The following is a 23,468-nucleotide window of genomic DNA, read 5'->3' as shown; positions in this document are numbered from 1 at the left end:
TACCCCCGGACAGGGCCAACCAGGCAGGATATAACACCACCCACTTTGCCAAAGCACAGCCCGACACCACTAGAGGGATATCAACAGGAAGATCACGTCAGTGACTCAACCAGCTCAAGTCGAGTATAGCGGAAAAAAAGCCTAGCACTATGTGATGCACCCTTCCTAGGGATGGCACGTGAAAGTGCTAGAGATTCCCAGTGGAGCGAGGGGAGCCAGCCAGACAGAGACAGAAAGGGCGGTTCGTCACTCCAGTCCCTTGCCATTCACCTTCGCAACCCTGGGCCAGACTACACTCAATCATAGGACCTATTGAAGAGAGGAGTCTTCAGTATAGACTTAAAGGTCAAGACCTAGTCTTCGTCTCTTACATGGACAGGCAGACCATTCCATAAAAATGTTGCTCTACAGGAGAAAGCCCTGCCTTCAGCTGTTTTCTTACAATGTGTAGGAACAATAAGGATGCTGTAGCTTTGAATCCATAGCTGCTAGTCTTACAACAAATTGTTAAGTAATTTTAAAATGTATGCTTAACAGTGTGCACTTTTAGTTTTCTCCAAGTGGTTTTGAAGCATATATTATTTATGCACCCTTTCCATATGACCAAGCTGTGCTAAATGTGTCAATATTTTTGATGTCTGCAGGATGTACCAAGTTTGGACGGCTGACCCGTGCTCTGACACATAATAACCGCAACACCAGTCACCACACGACACCACAGGAGCTCACTCCTATGAGCAGGCATGAGGTCAGCCAACCCAAGCAATCCCATCTGGCAGAGGTAAATGCTACGTCATATACTGTAAATCTGTACACACCAAGGTTATTATTATAGTAAACCGAAACTAAAATGAAAACTAATCATAAAAAAACGATTTAGTCAACTGAAATAAAATGAACAAACCCGTTTGAAAAACTAAAACTATTAAAATCCATCATGAATTATGTTCATTTCAAAAAAACATTTATATTAACTTTGGCCAAATATTGAATGGGGCTTTCAATGGGGTTTTTAAGCTTTTTGGATGGTGTTCAAGTACTGAAGCTGGTGGATAAATGCGGCCATGAGATGGCGACGTTTCAAATAGGGCTAGCTTGTGAATCATTACAGAGAGGAAGAGGCGAAGTGAGAGGCTTGACTCCACCCCTCTGTCTGCGTGAAAATACAGCGAGAAGCAGAGGGTTTTTGTATGGAGGTAAAATTTGGTCAATTTGCTATGTGAGGCTTAATTGATCTAATAGCCGTAATGTTTAGGTTGTTACAAAAGTACTGATATAAGTGGACGTAAGTGGCATTCCTGAACTTTGAGAAAGGACCTATATTCTAAGCAGTGTTAGAGGAAGGCCCCAAAAATTGTCAGACTCCAGTCACCCAAATAGACTGTTCTCCCTGCTACCACACGGCAAGCGGTACCAGAGCGCCAAGTCTTGGACAAAAAGGGTCCTTAATGGCTTTTACCCCTAAGCCACAAGACTGCTGAACAATAAATCAAATGGCCACCCGGACTATTTACATTGACACCCCCTTTGTTTTTACAATGCTGCTACTTGCTGTTTATCATCTATGCATAGTCACTTTACAAATTACCTCGACTAACCTGTACCCCGCACATTGACTCGGTACCAGTACCTCTTGTACAGTGGTTCCTCAAATAAAAGTTTTGAGATTATGCCGCGGGTCTTAGAGGTAATTTGTGGTTTAGTATGTTACCCTGCTTCATTGCTCCAGACCACCGCAAGGGGGAGCACTGATTATGCTTTTGGGTCCCAAGGCACTAATGTGTGTCTAACTGACAATGAATGGGTGATATAAACCAAATAGAAACTGATAATTGTGCACAACTTCAAAATTGAATTTCAATGAACTGAATAATGAGGATGAAGAAGGTGATTGAATTTAGAACAATAGTGTAAGAATTGCTATTCCTCTGTCCTGCACGCACACCTGAAAAAATACATTTATTTTTGTTTCTACTTGCTCAGAAGAAGCTGTAACTGGACTGTAGCATATGACTTACTAAAACTGTTGTTACACTAAGGTTTTTATTCTAAGAGAAACGAAAATGTTCAATTATATTCCATGATATTCTTAAGATACTCACTACCGTTCAAAAGTTTGGGGTCACTTAGAAATGTCTGTGTTTATTAAAGAAAAGCACAATTTATGTCCTTTAAAATAACATCAAATTGATCAGAAAAACAATGTAGACATTGTTAATGTTGTAAATGACTATTGTAGCTGGAAATGGCAGATTCTTTTTTATAATGGAATATCTACATTCGCATACAGAGGCCCATTATAAGCAACCTTCACTCCTGTGTTCCGATGGCACGTTGTGTTAGCTAATTCAAGTTTATAATTTTAAAAGGCTAATTGATCATTAGAAAACCCTTTTGCAATTGTTAGCACAGCTGAAAACTACTGTTCTGATTAAAGAAGCAATAAAACTGGCCTTCTTTAGACTAGTTGAGTATGTGGAGCATCAGCATTTGTGGGTTCGATTACAGGCTCAAAATGGCCAGAAACAAAGACCTTTCTTCTGAAACTCGTGAGTCTATTCTTGTTCTGAGAAATGAAGGCTTTTCCATGCGAGAAATTGCCAAGAAACTGAAGATTTCGTACAACGCTGTGTACTACTCCCTTCACAGAACAGCGCAAACTGGCTCTAACCAGAATAGAAAGAGGAGTGGGAGGCCCTGGTGCACAACTGAGCAAGAGGGCAAGTACATTAGAGTGTCTAGACAGAGGAACTTCTAGTTTGAGAAACATCGGCCTTGCACTCCTCTTTCTATTCTGGTAAGAGCCAGTTTGCGCTGTTCTGTGAAGGGAGAGAACAAAATACACAGGGGATAATCGGGAAGATGGGCGACACCTGGAGAGGGGTGGAGACAATCACAAAGACAGGTGAAACGGATCTGGGTGTGACAGATATTCCATAAAAGATCTGCCGTTTCCAGCTCCAATAGTCATTTACAACATGAACAATGTCTTCACTGTATTTCTGATCAATTTTATGTTATTTTAATGGACAAATAATTGTATTTTCTTTCAAAAACGAAGACATTTCTAAGTGACCACAAAGTTTTGAACGGTAGTGTATGTGTTGACTAAACATAAGCAGCAAGTGTTGTCTGCTAAATAATGAAGTTGATTGCATGGTCATAAAGCCTCGGCACCTACATAAAGCTGAGTGACTCACTCATTCCTGGCTTTGGAGCACAATAAATAAGTACCAACATGTTTTTAGACAGTCTTTAATAATAAAATGTTTTGACTGTCCGCCGCATGACCTCAAACAAAGTTAGAGCACTGATTATGCTTTTGGGTCCCAAGGCGCACCATTTTGTTTCCCTCTGTCACCCACACGCACTTTAAACATTTGCATAATAAAGCATTTATTAATATTATTGTTATTATTATTATTAACCCTGCATTATAATTATATTAAAGCAATCATTTTATCACAGACCAGATTTTCCCTAACGAAAAATGACATGAAAAGCACACATTTGTAAATCCCAAACTCTAAAGGTAATTGGAAAGGTAGATACAAATGATTTGTGACATTGTGGTTACAAAAAAGAATGTAAACAAGATGTTGATAGTGTTTGCGAATAGCACTGTCCGTGACCAAAATCCCCTAGTCTACCAGTATTTTGAAATGTCTCCAGTTGATTTTCCATTCCTCCTGAAAGCCCTAATCTGCTCACTTAAATGAATAGAGATTCTGGTCATGGTGCTACAGTATGTTGTTACAGCATAGTCAAAGTGAGGACAATCGGCGATCTGCTGTATGCTTATGGCCTATTGTAACCTGAAAGTCGCACCTTTTCAGTACTCCTCACCCCGCCCCAAACTCTACCCGAAAAAATGCATGGTTGCCAAGAAAACGGTTAGTTTTGCTAGATTCTAAAAATGTGTACGCAGCATTTGTGTTGGAGTCACTTTTTTAATTCTTAATTGATCTATCGTTTCTATCATAGGCCACTGTAATCGTCAGTCACTTTCTCTCTCTCCATCCCTCTGTGTGTGTTCTCAGGTTCTCCAGCTAAGTTCCATCATCCTCCCCCAGTACAAACAGGAGGCTCCTAAGACTCCCTCCCACATTATCCTCCCCTACTGCACCTTCAAGACCCCCTGGGACTGGGTCATCCTCGTCCTCACCTTCTACACGGCAATCATGGTGCCCTATAATGTGTCCTTCATTACCAAGCTGAACAACTTTGTGTGGCTGGTACTGGACAGTGTGGTGGATGTCATATTCCTGGTGGACATCGTGTTTGACTTCCACACCACCTTCATGGGGTCTGGTAGGGAGATAATCTCACACCCCAAGCTGATCAGGAGGAACTTCATAAAGATCTGGTTTGTAATCGACCTGCTGTCCTGCCTGCCCTACGGCATCATCATCGCCTTTATGAATGTGGATGAGGTGCGGTAGGCTTGCTCAGGGAAAGGGTAGTGGGTGGGTGGGGGGGATCTTTGAGATAATGTTTTTAAGGACATAATCTAAAGGTACTTCTGGCGGGATGTATAACACAGTCAGAGAGCGTGATCACACAGTTGTCCGGAACAGCTGATGCTCTCATACATGTTTCAGTGTTACTTGACTCGAAGCGAGCGTAGAAGTAATTTAGCTCATCTGGTAGGCTCGTGTCACTGGGCAGCTCCCGGCTGTGCTTCCCTTTGTAGTCTGTAATAGTTTGCAAGCCCTGCCACATCCGACAAACGTCGGAGCCAGTGTAGTACAATTCAATCTTAGTTCAGTATTGACGCTTTGCCTGTTTGATGGTTCGTCGGAGGGCATTGCAGGATGTCTTATAAGCTTCCAGGTTAGTGGTCAGATGAAGCAGATGACAAGCTACAGGACTGTAGCTCTGATTGGAATATGTTCTGGGATTCTTCCGATGGCATTGAGGAGTGCACCACATCAGTCACTGGCTTCATCAAAAAGTGCATTGATGACGTCGTCCCCACAGTGACTGTACGTACCCCAACCAGAAGCCATGGATTACAGGCAACATCCGCGCTGAGCTAAAGGCTAGAGCTGCCGCTTTCAAGGAGTGCACTCCTCAATGCCATCGGAAGAATCCCAGAACATATTCCAATCAGAGCTAGAAAAACAGTCCTGTAGCTTAGCATCTGCTTCATCTGACCACTTTTTTGTTGACCGAGTCACTGGTGCTTCCTGCTTTAGTTTTTGCTTGTAAGCAGGAATCAGGAGGATAAATGGAGGGAGAGATTTGTACGCATGTCATGAATATCTTTAGGAGAAGTAGAGGAGTCAGGCGCAGGACACAGGGATCAATGTAAACAAACGTGTTTACTTTAATAATCAATAAATCTTCTCCGAGGACAATACATATCGCAGAGAAAACACCTCCGTTCACACACAACAGGAAACAATTACCGACAAGACAAACAGGAAATACAGAGGTTTAAATAATGAACATAATTAGGGAAAATCAAAACAGGTGTACACAATAAAGACAAAACCAAACGAACAGTGAAACATCGATCGTTGGCAACTAGTAAGCCGGTGACGTCGACCGCCGAACGCCGCCCGAACAAGGAGAGGGGTCGACTTCGGCGGGAGTCATGACAACGCAGCTCTGTGTGTGGAGTAAAGGTGGTGTAGGTTTTTTTTGTTTCTTTTTTTTTCCTCTCTCGTTGCACATTTATCATGCTGGTAGAAATTAGGTAAAACGGATTTAAGTTTCCCTGCATTAAAGTCCACTAGGAGCGCCACCTCTGGATGAGCGTTTTCCTGTTTGCTTATGGTCGTATACAGCTCATTGAGTGCGGTCTTAGTACCAGCATCAGTTTGTGGTAGTAAATAGACAGCTACGAAGAATATAGATGAAAACTCTTGGTAAATTGTGTGGTCTACAGCTTATCATGAGATACTCTACCTCACATGAGCAAAACCTTGAGGCTTCCTTAGATTTCATGCACCAGCCATTTACAGATATACATAGACCGACACCCCTTGTCTTACTAGAGGCAGCTGTTATATCCTGCCGAAAAAGCGTAAAACCCGCCAGTTGTATGTTATTCATGTTGTCGTTCAGCCACGACTCAGTGAAACATAAGATATTACAGTTTTTAATGTCCCGTTGGTAGGATATACATGCTCGTATTTACTCTATTTTATTATCCAGTGATTGTACGTTGGTTAATAGGACCGATGGTAAAGGCAGATTACCCACTCGCCCTACAATGCACCCAGACCTACGTCCCCAATATCTCCGTCTCCATTCTTCTGCGAACGAGGGGGATGAGGGCCTTGTCGGGTGTCTGGAGTAAATCCTTTGCATCCGACTCGTTAAAGAAAAAATCATCTTCCAGTACGTGGTGAGTAATCGCTGTCCTGATATCTAGAAGCTCTTGTCGGTCATAAGAGACGTTGGCAGAAACGTTATGTATAAAATAATTGACAAATAACGTGAAAAAACACACACAATAGCACAATTGGTTAGGGGACCGTAAAACGGCAGCCGTATCCTCCGGCGCCATTAACTACATAATTTTACTGCTCCTCTTTAATTATTTGTTGTTTTTATTTTTTACTTAACACTTATTTTTCTTAACTGAGTTGTTGGTTAAGGGCTTGTAAGTAAACATTTCAGTGTAAGGTCTTCTTCACCTGTTGTATTCGGCGCATGTCAAATAACATTTGATTTGATCTCTCAGTGGTCTCAAGACTTAAAAATCCTTCTTTAACCTCCTCTCTTTCATCTTCACTGATTCATGTGGATTTAACAAGTGACATCAATAAGGGATCCTAGCTTTCACCAGGATTCACCTGGTCAGTCTGTCATGGAAAGAGCAAGTGTTCTTAATGTTTTCTACACTCAGTGTATATATGTTATATAAAATACATGTTTGCTGTATTAATGGCTGAGGTGCCCAGGTGGCTAGATTGGGAGGTTCCCTGCTGTTACTTGAAGCTGGCGTGAAGGGGTGAATTATGTCTTGTATTGGTGTCTGTTCAGGATACAATAGATGAATAGTCTCCTGCTGTATATTAGTTTAGGTTTGTGTGCCTCTCTAGGGTTTACCAGTGTGGGCCTGATCAGTTTAGGGTTAGCATTAGCCTAGCACTAAGGCTATCTGGCGGGGTTCGGGTTAGCATTAGGCTAATTTTGCGCACAGGTATAATGATATAAGAAGCATGATACCTGGTAAACAGCTTACTACATCCCGATAGCCAATGTCTCAGGAGCAATGATGTAGGCTCTAGCATGGCGCAGTGGTCAAAGGCACTGCATCTCAGTGCTAAAGGCATCACTACAGACCCTGGTTCGATCCCTGGCTGTATCACAACCGGCCGTGATCGGGAGTCCCATAGGGCGGTGCACAATTGTCTCAGCCTTTTCTTGGTTAGGGGACGGTTTGGCCGGGGTAGGCCATCATTGTAAAATAAGAATTTGTTCTTAAGTGACTTGCCTAGTTATATAAACGTTAAAAAACATCGGCGCGCCTCTCTCGCATTGATAGTTAACCTCTCTGTGCCCCACCTGCGGGACACACTCGCCAACAGCCAGTGAAATAGCAGGGCGCCAAATTCAAAACAACAAAAATCTCATAATTCAAATTTCTCAAACATACAACTATTATATCCCATTTTAAAGATACACTTCTTGTTAATCCAACCACAGTGTCCGATTTCAAAAAGGCTTTACGGCGAAAGCATAACATTAGATTATGTTAGGACAGCGCCTAGACAAGAAAAACCACACAGCCATTTTCCAAGCAAGGAGAGGCGTCACAAAAACCAGAAATGCAGTTAAAATGAATCACTAACCTTTGATGATCTTCATCAGATGGCACTCATAGGACTTCATGTTACACAATACATGTATGTTTTGCTCGATAAAGTTAATTTTTATATCCAAAAACTCCATTTTACATTGGCGTGTAATGTTCAGAAATGTTTTGCCTCCCAAAACTTCCGGTGAATGAGCACATCAATTTACAGAAATACTCATCATAAACGTTGATAAAATATACAACTGTTATTTAAATAATTATAGATACACTTCTCCTTAATGCAACCGCTGTGTCAGATTTCAAAAAGGTTTTACTGGCGAAAGTACACTTTGCAATAATCTGAGTACAGCGCTGAGACATCAAAACAAGCCATACAGATACCCGCCATTTTGGAGTCAACAGAAGTCACAAATAACATTATAAATATTCACTTACCTTTTGATGATCTTCATCGGAATGCACTCCCAGGAATCCCAGTTCCACAATAAATGTTTGTTTTGTTTCGATAAAGTCCATCCTTTATGTCCAAAGCGCAGTAAGTTCAGACAAAGTGAAAAAAGTTATATTACAGTTCGTAGAAACATGTCAAACGATGTATAGCATCAATCTTTACAATGTTTTTATCATAAATCTTCAATAATATTCCAACCGGACAATTCCATTGTCTTCAGAAATGAAAAGGAACACACCTAACTCTCACGGGCGCGCGCCTGTCTGAGCTCCTGTCATTTTCTCAGTCATCTGATTCCAATGGCTCTTATTCTCTCCCCATTCACAGTAGAAGCATGAAACAACGTTCGAAAGACGTTCTAAGAACGTTCTAAAGACATCTAGTGGAAGCCTTAGGAAGTGCAAAATGACCCCACAGACACTGTATTAGATAGGAAATCACATGAAAAACTACAAACCTCAGATTTCCACACTTCATGGTTGGACTTTTTCTCAGGTTTCTGCCTGCCATATGAGTTCTGTTATACTCACAGACATCATTCAAACAGTTTTAGAAATGTCAGAGTGTTTTCTATCCAAATCTACTAATAATATGCATATCCTACCTTCTGGGCCTGAGTAGCAGGCAGTTTACTTCGGGCACGCTTTTCATCCGGACGTCAAAATACTGCCCCCTACCCCAATGAAGTTAAATAAAGGGAATTTATCATGAGCTGAGCTGGGGTCTCAGGGGAAGCCTTTGATGCTGTGAGAGAAGAGGGGATGAGAGGAGAGATGAGAAGAGGGACAGAGGGGAGGCGATGATGGGGATGGTGGCATGTTAGTAAGAGCTGCCCACAGCTACAGTACAGCTCCTCCACTGACTTCTTTAATGTCATATTAGTGGATAGAACATTTGTCTTTTATGTACTTTCATGTTGCTGCAATACTTCATCTGATAAAAGCAGCGTATGGAGATTCATGTTAGTGAAATGTTTACAATCTCTGGATGTTGTTGCCTTGTGGAGACTCCCCTGCCTTCCACCTGTGCTTCAGTTTGTGCAGAGATAATGTAGATACAGTAGCACAATTTACACGATGCAAGCTACTAGAGTATTTTTCCTCTTTTCCATATTAGCAGAATCCTTTTGTTTGTTGTCTGCTTGTTTTCTCAGCCAACTGCTTTTGTGTCCTCTCTGGGAAAATTGTGTTATTACAGAGACAGAACACAAGCACTTTGGAGAACATGTGTTGCTTACATCAGAAGAGAGATCTCTGAATGCAAGATGAGCTGTTTGATTCAGAGACATCAATTTTGTGTGAAGTGAGATATGAAGGCTAAATTACATCTGTATTCAGTTTTTTTGAGGCAATATATTCTGTTTTATAAACTAGTGGGAAAGCTGCAATTATGACTACTTTTATCCTATTCAGCTCCACTCATAGAACATTGTTTAGCCTTATTTAGATGACATTTACTGAGATGGAAATGTATCCATGTTTTTGTACCCCAGGTCCAGTTGGGTTGATTACATCATGCTAATTTGAGGGCGGAAGGGGGTTAGTGCTACATGTCAACACATATCATGTAGTTTTGCCCAATGACCCTGACCCTAACTAACCCTTTACCATGTTCCCTCTCTGTGTCTCTTGCAGGGTATTCGCAGACTGTTCAGTTATTTGAAGGCGGTGCGCCTGCTGCATCTAGGCCGGGTGACCCATAAACTGGAACACTACTTGGAGTATGGAGCAGCTGTACTGGTCTTACTGATGTGTGTGTTTGGCCTGGTGGCCCACTGGATGGCCTGCATCTGGTACAGCATTGGACACTACGAGGTCATCGACGAGGTCACCAACAACATCAGGACGGACAGCTGGCTCTATCACTTAGCCATCAACCTCGGCTCGCCGTACTCCTACAATGCCAGTGGCTCAGGCCAATGGGAGGGCGGCCCTGGGAAAAACTCTCTGTACATCGCCTCTCTGTACTTCACCATGACCAGTCTGACCACCATCGGGTTCGGCAACATCGCCCCCACCACGGACAGAGAGAAGATCTTCTCTGTGGCCATGATGATAGTGGGATGTAAGTAAATGGGCTTTGTTGTTTTTTCTTCTCCATGGTGTTGGTTGGTTGGGTCGGCAGCTGTTCCAGGGAGATAACTGATAGTAAAGAGTAGAGCTGGCTGGGTGATATGGAAAAAATCCATATCACTATAAATCGCATGAATTGATGCGATAATTTTGCAACTGAGTTTAGGCTCTCCTTTCTCTAGGAGCACAGCATGTTGGCTGTGGTAACTTGTATCACAGGGCTAAGTAGGTTGAAAAGACCTGTCTCTTCATACCTCATTTTTCTTCGTTGTATTCTCCTACTGAAATTCCTTTTCTAATTGAATGCACTCCATGGAAACATTAATGGCATGGTGGTATATTTGGACATGTTGCGATGGCAACGGGTCAGGGGGACCTAGCACAAGTGTGGGTGTGTAAAAGGGATATTCTGCAGGTGTTTCATAGTAGAGTTGAACCTCTACTGTTACTAACCAAAATCACCAGTTTTTCTCCATTCAAATTACCTAGAAGTTGCTTTTGTACTGATTCTCACATCATTTCCATAATTATCACTGTTCAAATCGTCCCTGTGGGCTATCTCCCTGACTCATTTATTTGTGATTCTTATTTCCCATCGACCCAAACTGGCAATCACTTTTTTTATTGTAATTGTTTTATTTCTCACAGTGATTTATGCGGTGCTGAAAGCGTAGAGTCTGCAGTCTGACTCGCAGTGGGGGAAAATGTAATCATGCAGGATGGGTCCCCTGCGGGACGGTTGAGCTAATGTAGGCTAATGAGATTAGCATGAGGTTGTAAGTAACAAGGACATTTCCCAGGACATAGGCATATCTGATATTGGCAGAAAGCTTAAATTCTTGTTAATCTAACTGCACTGTCCAATTTACAGTAGCTATTACAGTGAAAGAATGCCATGCTATTGTTTAAGGAGAGTGCACAGTTTTGAATATGAAAAGTTATTAATAAATAAATTAGGCACATCAAATCAAATGTATTTATATAGCCCTTCTTACATCATCTGATATCTCAAAGTGCTGTACAGAAACCCAGCCTAAATCCCCAAACAGCAAGCAATGCAGGTGTAGAAGCTCGGTGGCTAGGAAAAACTAGGAAGAAACCTAGAGAGGAACCAGGCTATGAGGGGTGGCCAGTCCTCTTCTGGCTGTGCCGGGTGGAGATCATAACAGCACATGGCCAAGATGTTCAAATGTTCATAAATGACCAGCATGGTCAAATAATAATAATCATAGTAGTTGTGGAGGGTGCAACAAGTCAGTAACACAAGAGTAAGTGTCAGTTGGCTTTTTCATAGCCGATCTTTGAGAGTATCTCTACCGCTCCTGCTGTCTCTAGAGAGTTGAAAACAGCAGGTCTGGGACAGGTAGCACGTCTGGTGAACAGGTCAGGGTTCCATAGCCGCAGGCAGAACAGTTGGAACTGGAGCAGCAGCACGGCCAGGTGGACTGGGGACAGCAAGGAGTCATCAAGCCAGGTAGTCCTGAGGCATGGTCCTAGGGCTCAGGTCCTCTGAGAAAGAGAGAAAGAGAGAAAGAGAATTAGAGAGAGCATATTTAAATTCACACAGGACACCGGAAAAGACAAGAGAAATACTCCAGATGTGACAGACTGACACTAGCTCCCTGACACAAACTACTGCAGCATAAAAACTGGAGGCTGAGACAGGAGGGGTCAGGAGAAACTGTGGCCCCATCCAATAAAACCCCCGGACAGGGCCAAACAGGTAGGATATAACCCCACCCACTTTGCCAAAGCACAGCCCCCACACCACTGGAGGGATATCTCCAACCACCAACTTACCATCCCGAGACAAGGCCGAGTATAATCCACAAAGATCTCCGCCACGGCACAACCCAAGGGGGGGCGCCAACCCAGACAGGAAGACCACGTCAGTGACTCAACCCACTCAAGTGACGCACCCCTCCCAGGGACGGCATGGAAGAATACCAGTAAGCCAGTGACTCAGCCCCTGTAATAGGGGTTGAGGCAGAGAATCCCAGTGGAGGGAGGGGAACCGGCCAGGCAGAGACAGCAAGGGCGGTTCGTTGCTCCAGCCTTTCTGTTCACCTTCACACCCCTGGGCCAGACTACACTTAATCATAGGACCTACTGAAGAGATGTGTCTTCAGTAAAGACTTAAAGGTTGAGACTGAGTCTGCGTCTCTCACATGGGTAGGCAGACTATTCCATAAATTTGGGCAGTCTTGATACATCAGTTTGAACAGAAATGCAATCGTTCATTGGATCAGTCTAAAACTGCACATACATTGCTGCCATTTAGTGGCCAAAATCTAAATCGCACTTGGGCTGGAATAATACATTATGGCCTTTCTCTTGCATTTCAAAGATGATGGTACAAAAGAAATACAAAAAAAGGGTTGACTTTTTCTTTGTATTATCTTTTACCAGATTTAATGTGTTATATTCTCCTACATTCCTTTCGCATTTCCATAAACTTCAAAGTGTTTCCTTACAAATGGTACCAAGAATATGCATATCCTTGCTTCAGGGCTTGAGCTACAGTCAGTTAGATTTGGGTATGTCATTTTAGGCGAACATTTAAAAAAAGGTGCCAATAAGAGGTTAAGTATAATTGCAGACAGTGGGGGTCAGGCACTCTGGCTGCATTTCAACCTTTGTTCATAGGGCTGTTACAGGATGTACCTGCTCACCATTATTCAAGGACCGGTAAGTATTGCCTTCAGAAGTATGCACAGTGCTTAATTTGTACATTTGGAGGTGCCGGAACAAAAAGTGAGCCAGAGATGAAGGTGACCTGGTTGGCCTCTAAGGTACCGGAACGGATGAAAAAAGAATCGCCTTCATAATAAAGCATTGCATGCATTATCATCTCTTTTGCGTACTGTCATAGAGCAGTAGCCTCAAGGTGATTGCAGAAGTTTACACATGGGAAAGAAATGCATTTAATGCAATTATTCATGATTTTAGATGACTGGAAACTCAAGCAGAATCTTTTTTATACCTCACAAATGATCCAAATGACAGGCTTCTTTGACACTGACAAACTGAGAATACGAGAGCAATAAAAACAACATTTTATTGAATCCATCAATAACCTTTCTTTCCCTCTTTCGTTCATTTTATTCATTTATATGATTTATTTATTTCTGTCCTCCAATATGATAATGAGGGGTGTCAAGCAAACGTATGAGGGTGGTATCTAACACACCATTGGTTGATCAATGCCACAACGTGTTAATTGATTGCATTTGACTGGGCGGCGTTCAGTATGACAGAAGGATGTGTCACTATCCAGGTCCATGTCACAGCATGCAGTGGCCTGATGACAATATATGCATTATGTACCTTTCATCACCAAAGCCATGTTAGCATTTACTACACATGTTGCTGAACAATTTAACCTTTTTGTTAGTGTCATTGATATATGGAAATTCGCATACAATATTCAGCTCCCGAGTGGCGCAGCGGTCAAAGGTACTGCATCTCAGTGCAAGAGGCGTCACTACAGTCCCTGGTTCGAATCAAGGCTGAATCACATCCGGCCATGATTGGGAGTCCCATAGGGCGGCGCACAATTGGCCCAGCGTCGTCCGGGTTTGGCCGGAGAATTTGTTCTTAACTGACTTTCCTAGTTAAATAAAGGTTAAATTAAAAATAAGCATTGACTAATACCTCTAGGGTAGGGGTAGGCAACCAGGTGTGTTGAATTTAGGCACTGAACTGATCAATTTGGCCTTTCTAGGAAGTTTTTCCTAGAAAAACTAGCTTCTACACCTGCATTGCTTGCTGTTTGGTGTTTTAGGCTGGGTTTCTGTACAGCACTTTGTGACATCAGCTGATGTAAGAAGGGCTTTATAAATACATTTGATTGATCAATTCGTTTAGTTGGTCAGGGCTGCGTTCAGTACATTAAAACATAATAGAACTTTCAATTGCTGTACTGAACGACTAGTTGAAAAACACGGAAAGGTTGGGTTGTGGGTTCAAAATACACTGCAGCCCTTTAATTACATCACTTATTGCTACAAGCCGCACACCCACCGAACGGATCAAATGTATCTCAAAGTCTGTTCAAGAACGTACAATAATGTTTTGGGAAAACGTGACGTTCAGTACAAACCGTTCCTCAAAGTAGCAAACATTCAAGAGAACTGAACGCACTCCTGGTGTGGTGCCTAGTTGGCACAAAATCCTTCAGTACCTGCAGCACGTCTGGAACAGGGTTTCCTACCCCTGCTCTAGGGTTCTGTGGTAAAATGACTACTGTGAAAGGTATTGGGCAACATCTTTCTTCTAGGGCCCATATTCAAATCAACCTTTATTTGTCACATGGCCAAATACAACAAGTGTAGACTTTACCGTGAAATGCTTACTTACAAGCCCTTAACCAACAGTGCAGTTCAAGAAGAGTTAAGAAAATATTTACCAAATAGACTAAAATAAAAAGTAAGACACTAAGAATAGCAATAACGAGGCTTTATACAGGGGGCACCTGTACCGAGTCAGTATGCGGGGGTACAGGTTAGTTGAGGTAATTTGTACATGTAGGTGGGGGTGAAGTGACTATGTATAGATAATAAACAGCAAGTAGCAGCAGTGTACAAAAGGGGGGGAGGGGTCAGTGTAAATTGTCCAGTGGCCAATTTTATTAATTGTTCAGCAGTCTTATGGCTTGGGGGTAGAAGCTGTTGAGGAGCCTTTTGGTCCTAGACTTGAAGCTCCGGTACCGCTTGCCGTGTGGTAGCAGAGAAAATTGTCTATAACTTGGGTGACTGGAGTTTCTGACAATTTTATGTGCTTTCCTCTGACACTGCCTATTATATAGGTCCTGGATGGCAGGAAGCTTGGCCCCAGTGATGTACTGGGCCGTTCGCACTACCCTCTGTAGCGCCTTACGGTCAGATGCCGAGCAGTTACCATGCCAGAAGGTGATGCAACTGGTCAGGATGCTCTCGATGGTGCAGCTGTAGAACCTTTTGAGGATCTAAGGATCCATGCCAAATCTTTTCAGTCTCCTGAGGGGGAAAAGGTTTTGTCGTGCCCTCTTCACGACTGTCTTGGTATGTTTGGACCATGATAGTTTGTTGGTGATGTGGACACCAAGGAACTTGAAACTTTCAACCCGCTCCACTACAGCCCCGTCAATGTTAATGGGGGCCTGTTCGGACCACCTTTTCCTGTAGTCCACGATCAGCTCCTTTGTCTTGCTCACAATGAGGGAGAGGTTGTTGTCCTGGCACCACACTGCCGGTTCTCTGACCTCCTCCCCATAGGCCGTCTCATCGTTGTTGGTGTTCAGGCCTACCACTGTTGTGTCGTCAGCAAACTTAATGATGGTGTTGGAAAAATGAAGGCGAAGAAGACACTAAAACATATATATATTTCATAATATATATATTTTTAATTTTCTTAGCTAGAGAATGCAGCTAGATAGTTTATCCTACTAAAACACCCGGCTCAAACAGAGAGAGTGATGCTATATTAGTTAGCCGGCTATGGATATCCAACACTGGAATTCTTCCAAGTCAAGGTAAGCTTTTGTTTTTATTAATGTGTTGTCACCAGGGTCCGCCGGTGTAACTGCTGAGCTGCTGACTGTACACTGTACTGCATGATTGTAGCGGGTTTACTAGCACGTTACTTCTAGTAGCTATGTTGACAATGACGTTATATGGTGACTACGATATAGGCTGTGTGTAGCGATTATGATATGAAGGTTGGGCTTGGAAAGGTTTTTCGCCTGGTCACAGACTGCTGATGTGCTGTGCACTAAAATGAACAAGCGTAGGGAAAAGGTGAGAGGAGGAGAGCGCATAGATGTGAGAAGGAATTATACAACTATCAAAGGGACCATGCTATTTGTATGTGGCTTCTATGAAAGTGAACTGTGTTTGCGTGTGATCAGGGGTGTATTCATTCTGCCAATTCTGTTGAAAAACGTTTCTTAAACAGAAGCAAATGGAACGAAACAGTGATAAACATACCTGAATTTGTCCAACAGAAACGATCGTTTGCAACTGTTTGACTAATAATTACACCCTAGATCAGCTAGATTCAGGCAAGAGTGTGCAAGGTGGTATTGAATGTGTCAATGTCTGTCACCTTGATTATTCAAATTTCATTTTTTTTCTGCATCAGGGTAAGCGTACACAGACGTTTCGGCTTTACTGCCTTCTTCAGTGTGTAGGTACAATTTGCTTTAATTAAAAACAGCATTTGTAAAGAACAACAGATGAGCAGCAGGTTCTTCTAATCAGGTTTGCCACTCATCTGCCAATCAGAAATGTGGCCTCTATGATCTACCTGTATACAAATGAGTCACAAAGAGATACAGAATTATGGAGTATGATAGCGGGCACGAAGGGCAAGTCACAAATCAGTTGCCCCAGGTGGCAGCTTCATTCAATTAGTACCCTTAAAACTAGAGTTTGACAGATTTATGATTTTTCAACGCCGATGCCGATTTATTGGAGGACCAAAAAGCCGATACCGATTAATCGGCCAATTTTTATAATAATATATATAATAATGACAATTATAATAATGACAATTATTGTAATAATGACAATTACAACAATACTGAATGAACAATGAACACTTATTTTAACTTAATATAATACATCAATAAAATCTATTTAGTGTCAAATAAATAATGAAACATGTTCAGTTTGGTTTAAATAATGCAAAAACACAGTGTTGGAGAAGAAAGTAAAAGTGCCATGTAAAAAAAGCTAACGTTTAAGTTCCTTGCTCAGAACATGAGAACATATGAAAGCTGGTGGTTCCTTTTAACATGAGTCTTCAATATTCCCAGGTAAGAAGTTTTGGGTTGTAGTTATATGACTATTTCTCTCTATACGATTTGTATTTCATAAAGCTTTGACTATTGGATGTTCTAATAGGTACTTTAGTATTGCCAGCCTAATCTCGGGAGTTGATAGGCTTTGAGTAATAAACAGTGCAATGCTTGAAGCACAGCGAAGAGCTGCTGGCAAATGCAGAAAAGTGCTTTTTGAATGAATGCTTACGAGCCTGCTGCTGCCTACCACCACTCAGTCAGACTGCTCTATTAAATCATAGACTTAATTATAATATAATAACACACAGAAATACGAGCCTTAGGTCATTAATATGGTCAAATCCGGAAACTATAATTTCGAAAACAAAACGTTTATTCTTTCAGTGAAATACGGAACCTTTCCGTATTTTATCTAATGGGTGGCATCCCTAAGTCTAAATATTGCTGTTATATTGCACAACCTTCATTGTTAAGTCATAATTAGTTCGCAACGAGCCATGCGGCCCAAACTGTTGCATATATCCTGACTCTGCTAGTCTCACTAGTTAACTAGTGATTATGTTAGGATTTTTTTTTATAAGATAAGTTTAATGCTAGCTAGCACCTTACCTTGGCTCCTTGCCGCACTCGCATAACAGGTAGCCAGTCCGCCACGCAGTCTCCTCGTGGAGTGCAATGTAATCGGTGTCCAAAAATGCCAATTACCGATTGTTATGACAACTTGAAATCGTCCCTAATTAATCGGCCGTTCCGATTCATCAGTCGACCTCTACTTAAAACACCAGTCTCAAAGTCAACATTGAAGAGGCAACTCCGGGATGCTGGCCTTCTAGGCGGAGTTCCTCTGTCTAGTGTCTGTGTTCTTTTGCCCATCTTAATCTTTTATTTTTATTGGCGAGTCTGAGATATGGCTTTTTCTTTGCAACTCTGCCTAGAAGGCCAGCATCCCGGAGTCGCCTCTTCACTGTTGACGTTTTTTTTTTTTTTGCGTGTACTATTTAATGAAGCTGCCATTTGAGGACTTGTTAGGGGTCTGTTTCTCAAACTAGACACTCTAATTACATTATTTTTTTTATTATTTAACCAGGTAGGCTAGTTGAGAACAAGTTCTCATTTGCAACTGCGACCTGGCCAAGATAAAGCATAGCAATTCGACACATACAAGAACACAGAGTTACACATGGAGTAAACAAAACATGCAGTCAATAATACAGTAGAACAAAAGAAAACAAAAGTCTATATACAGTGCGTGCAAATGAGGTAAGTTAAGGCAATAAATAGGCCATGGTGGCGAAGTAATTACAATATAGCAATTAAACACTGGAATGGTAGATGTGCAGAAGATGAATGTGCAAGTAGAGATACTGGGGTGCAAAGGAGCAAGGTAAATAAGTAAATACAGTATGGGGATGAGGAAGGTAGCTGGGCTGTTTACAGATGGGCTATGTACAGGTGCAGTGATCTGTGAGCTGCTCTGACAGCTGGTGCTTAAAGCTAGTGAGGGAGATATGAGTCTCCAGCTTCAGAGAGTTTTGCAGTTCGTTCCAGTCATTGGCAGCAGAGAACTGGAAGGAAAGAAGACCAAAGGAGGAATTGGCTTTGGGGGTGACCAGTGCGATATACCTGCTGGAGCGCGTGCTACGAGTGGGTGCTGCTATGGTGACCAGTGAGCTGAGATAAGGCGGGGCTTTACCTAGCAGAGACTTGTAGATAACCTGTAGCCAGTGGGTTTGGCGACGAGTATGAAGCGAGGGCCAACCAACGAGAGTGTACAGGTCGCAATGGTGGGTAGTGTATGGGGCTTTTGGTGACAAAACGGATGGCACTGTGATAGACTGCATCCAGTTTGTTGAGTAGAGCGTTGGAGGCTATTTTATAGATTACATCACCGAAGTCGAGGATCGGTAGGATGGTCAGTTATACGAGGGTATGTTTGGCAGCATGAGTGAAGGATGCTTTGTTGCGATATAGGAAGCCGATTCTAGATTTAATTTTGCATTGGAGATGCTTAATGTGAGTCTGGAAAGAGATTTTATAGTCTAACCAGACACCCAGGTAGTTGTCCACGTATTCTAAGTCAGAGCCGTCCAGAGTAGTGATGCTGGACAGGCGAGCAAGTGCGGGCAGTGATCGATTGAATAGCATGCATTTAGTTTTACTTGGGTTTAAGAGCAGTTGGAGGCCACGGAAGGAGAGTTGTATGGCGTTGAAGTTCGTCTGGAGGTTAGTTAACACAGTGTCCAAAGAGGGGCCAGAAGTATACAGAATGGTGTCGTCTGCGTAGAGGTGTATCAGAGAATCACCAGCAGCAAGAGAATTGAACCCTGTGGCACACCAATAGAGACTGCCAGATGTCCGGACAACAGGCCCTCCGATTTGACACACTGAACTCTATCAGAGAAGTAGTTGGTAAATCAGGCGAGGCAATCATTTGAGAAACCAAGGCTGTCGAGTCTGCCAATAAGAATGTGGTGATTGACAGAGTCGAAAGCCTTGGCCAGGTCGATGAATATGGCTGCACTGTAATGTCTCTTATCGATGGCGGTTATGATGTCGTTTAGGACTTTGAGCGTGGCTGAGTTGCACCCATGACCAGCTCTGAAACCAGATTGCATAGCGGAGAAGGTGCGTGGGTTTCGAAATGGTCGGTAATCTGTTTGTTAACTTGGCTTTCGAAGACCTTAGAAAGACAGGGTAGGATAGATATAGGTTTGTAGCAGTTTGGGTCTAGAGTGTCAACCCCTTTGAAGAGGGGGATGACCGCGGCAGCTTTCCAATCTTTGGGGATCTCAGACGATACGAAAGAGAGGTTGAACAGGCTAGTTATAGGGGTTGCAACAATTTCGGCAGATCATTTTAGAAAGAGAGGGTCCAGATTGTCTAGCCCGGCTGATTTGTATGGGTCCAGATTTTGCAGCTCTTTCAGAACATCAGCTATCTTGATTTGGGTGAAGGAGAAATGGTGGGGGCTTTGGCGGGTTGCTGTGGAGGGTGCCGGGCAGTTGACCGGGGTAGGGGTAGCCAGGTGGAAAGCATGGCCAGCCGTAGAGAAATGCTTATTGAAATTCTCAATTATAGTGAATTTATCGGTGGTAACAGTGTTTCCTAGCCTCAGAGCAGTGGGCAGCTGGGAGGAGGTGCTCTTATTCTCCATGGACTTTACAATGTCCCAGAACTTTTTTCAGTTAGTACTACAGGATGCAAATTTCTGTTTGAAAAAGCTAGCCTTAGCTTTTCCAAATACCTGTGTATATTCGTTCCTAACTTCCCTGAAATGTTGCATATCACGGGGGCTATTCGATGCTAATGCAGAACGCCACAAGATGTTTTTGTACTGGTCAAGGGCAGACAGGTCTGAAGTGAACCAATCAGTGAACCATATCTATTCCTAGTTCTACATTTTTTGAGTAGGGCATGCTTATTTAAGATGGTGAGGAAAGCACTTTTAAAGAATAACCAGGCATCATCTACTGACTGGTCGATTAGAAAGGCCTGCTCGCAGAAGTCGTTTGGTCGCAGACCCATTAAGGATGCAGGCAATGAGGCAGTGATCGCTGAGATCTTGATTGAAAACAGCAGAGGTGTATTTGGAGGGCGAGTTAGTTAGGATGACATCTATGAGGGTGCCCGTGTTTACGGATTTGGGGTTGTACCTGGTAGGTTCATTGATCATTTGTGTGAGATTGAGGCCATCAAGCTTAGATTGTAGGATGGCCGGGGTGTTAAGCATGTCCCAGTTTAGGTCACCTAGTAGCACGAGCTCAGAAGATAGATGGGGGGCAATCAATTCACATATGGTATTGAGGGCACAGCTGGTGGCAGAGGGAGGTCTATAGCAAGCGGCAACAGTGAGAGACTGTTTCTGGAAAGGTGCATTTTTAGAAGTAGAAGCTCGAATTGTTTGGGTACAGACTTGGATAGTAATACAGAACTCTGCAGGCTATCTTTGCAGTAGATTGCAATGATTAACAATGTACTTGTCCTTTTGCTCAGTTGTGCACCGGGACTTCCCACTCCTCTTTCTATTCTGGTTAGAGCCCGTTTGCGCTGTTCTGTGAAAGGAGTAGTGCACATCGTTGTACAAGATCATCAGTTTCTTGGCAATTTCTCGCATGGAATAGCCTTCATTTCCCAGAACAAGAATAGACTGATGTGGTTCAGAAGAAAGTTCTTTGTTTCTAGCCATTTTGAGCCTGTAATCGAACCCACAAATGCTGATGCTCCAGATACTCAACTAGTCTAAAGAAGGCCAGTTTTATTGCTTCTTTAACCTCTCTGGCGCATGTGGGACGAACTCGTCCCACCTACGTAACAGCCACTGAAATCCAGTGGCGCGATTTTTGAATCGTTAGAAATACTATTACTTCAATTTCTCAAACATATGACTATTTTACAGCTATTTAAAGACAAGAATCTCGTTAATCTAACCCCACTGTCCGATTTCAAAAAGGCTTTACAACGAAAGCAAAACATTAGATTATGTCAGCAGAGTGCCCAGCCAGAAAAAATCAGACACCCATTTTTCAAGCTAGCATATCATGTCACATAAACCCAAACCACAGCTAAATGCAGCACTAACCTTTTATGATCTTCATCAGATGACACACCTAGGACATTGTGTTATACAATACATGCATGTCTGTTCAATGAAGTTCATATTTATATCAAAAAACAGCTTTTTACATTAGCATGTGACGTTCAGAAAAAGCATAACCCCCGCAAACTTCCGGGGAATTTACTAACAGTTTGCTAAATTACTCACGATAAACGTTCACAAAAAGCATAACAATTATTTTAAGAATTATAGATACATTACTCCTCTATGCACTCGATATGTCCGATTTTAAAATAGCTTTTCGGATGAAGCACATTTTGCAATAATCTAAGTACATAGCCCGGCATCACAGGGCTAGCTATTTAGATACCCACCCAGGTCAGCCTCCACCAAAATCACATTTCCTATAAGAAAAATGTTCTTACCTTGCTTGTTCTTCGTCAGAATACACTGCCAGGACTTCTACTTCAATAACAAATGTAGGTTTGGTCCCAAATAATCCATCGTTATATCCAAACAGCGACGTTTTGTTCGTGAGTTCTAGACACTATCAGAATGCTTCTTCACGGTGTCGCGCATGGCGCATTGGCGTGACAAAAATGTCTAAATATTCCATTACCGTACTTCGAAGCATGTCAACCGCTGTTTAAAACCAATTTTTATGCCATTTATCTCGTAGATAAGTGATAATATTCCGACCGGGAGTATGCATTGAGCCTAAACAGCCGAATAAAATTTCTCCTCAGGAGCGACTCGAGCACGCGCCTCATTCAAAGGTCCTCTGAGCAGCCACTTACAAAAGGTGATAATGTGTTTCAGCCTGAGGCTCCCTCGTAAACCTTCAGGTTTTTCGCGGGTTCTGAGAGCCTATTGGAGCCCTGGGAATTGTCACGTTACAGCTAAGATCCTTACTTTTCAATAAAAAGATGCAAGACGCACGACTCCTTGTCAGACAGGGTACTTCCTGCTTGAAACCTTGTCAGGTTTTTGCCTGCCATAGGAGTTCTGTTATACTCACAGACACCATTCAAACAGTTTTAGAAAATTCAGAGTGTTTTCTATCCAAACCTGAACAATAATATGCATATTCTAGCTTCTGAGTTGGTGTAGGAGGCAGTTAAAAATGGGAAAATATTTTTTCCAAAATTCTCAATACTGCCCCCTATCCTCAAAAGGTTAATTAGAACAACAGTTTTCAGCTGTGCTAACATAATTTCAAAAGGAATTTCTAATGATCGATTAGCCTTTTAAAATGATAAACTTGGATTAGCTAACACAACATGCCATTGGAACACAGGAGTGATGGTTGCTGATAATGGGCCTCTGTACGCCTATGTAGATATTCCATTAAAAATCAGCTGTTTCCAGCTACAATAGTAATTTACAACATTAACAATGTCTAAACTGTATTTCTGATCAATTAGATTTTATTTTAATGGACAAAAAATGTGCTCTTCTTTCAATGACATTTCTAATTGGCTCGGAACTTTTGAACGGTGGTGTACGTGACTTTATCTCATATGTCCTAATGTTAGAACATTTCCTTATGGTGCTACAAGAGGAACAATATCTACAGGCGAAGCATCCTTTTATGAACGTCTCTTTTCTCTCTCTGACCACATCTGATTTAACCAATATGTTTGATAGATTTCTTGATCGTTTATAGGTGGATTCTGGAAAGCAGAATTTAAAGAGGAGTCTGATAATTTGTGCCAATGTTTAATAACAATAGACTTGATGACATTATGGCTATCATTGAAAGTAAGTATATAGTTTACAGAAAACAACTGTTATGTTTTTGTTGGGATTTATTAAGTAATTGACTTCTGTTCAAG

At 42.2% G+C, this 23,468-nt stretch overlaps 1 protein-coding gene across 1 annotated transcript in view; it reads left to right on the top strand.

The window, feature by feature from the left end:
* The first annotated feature begins 482 nt into the window (after nucleotides 1-482).
* LOC115162232 (potassium voltage-gated channel subfamily H member 5) overlaps nucleotides 483-23,468 on the top strand; it is a 71,402-nt gene continuing 48,416 nt past the window's right edge. Inside the window, exons 1-3 of the mRNA XM_029713349.1 lie at nucleotides 483-781; nucleotides 4,041-4,433; nucleotides 9,860-10,289. Of these exons, the coding sequence (XP_029569209.1) occupies nucleotides 635-781; nucleotides 4,041-4,433; nucleotides 9,860-10,289 (970 nt within the window). The 5' untranslated portion in view covers nucleotides 483-634. The remainder of the gene's footprint in view (nucleotides 782-4,040; nucleotides 4,434-9,859; nucleotides 10,290-23,468) is intronic.

The sequence above is a fragment of the Salmo trutta genome, chromosome 25, assembly GCF_901001165.1.
Source record: "Salmo trutta chromosome 25, fSalTru1.1, whole genome shotgun sequence".
Classification (NCBI taxonomy): Eukaryota; Metazoa; Chordata; class Actinopteri; order Salmoniformes; family Salmonidae; genus Salmo; species Salmo trutta.
Note: the sequence above shows the minus strand (reverse complement) of the source record. Positions and strands in the feature narration are given on the sequence as shown.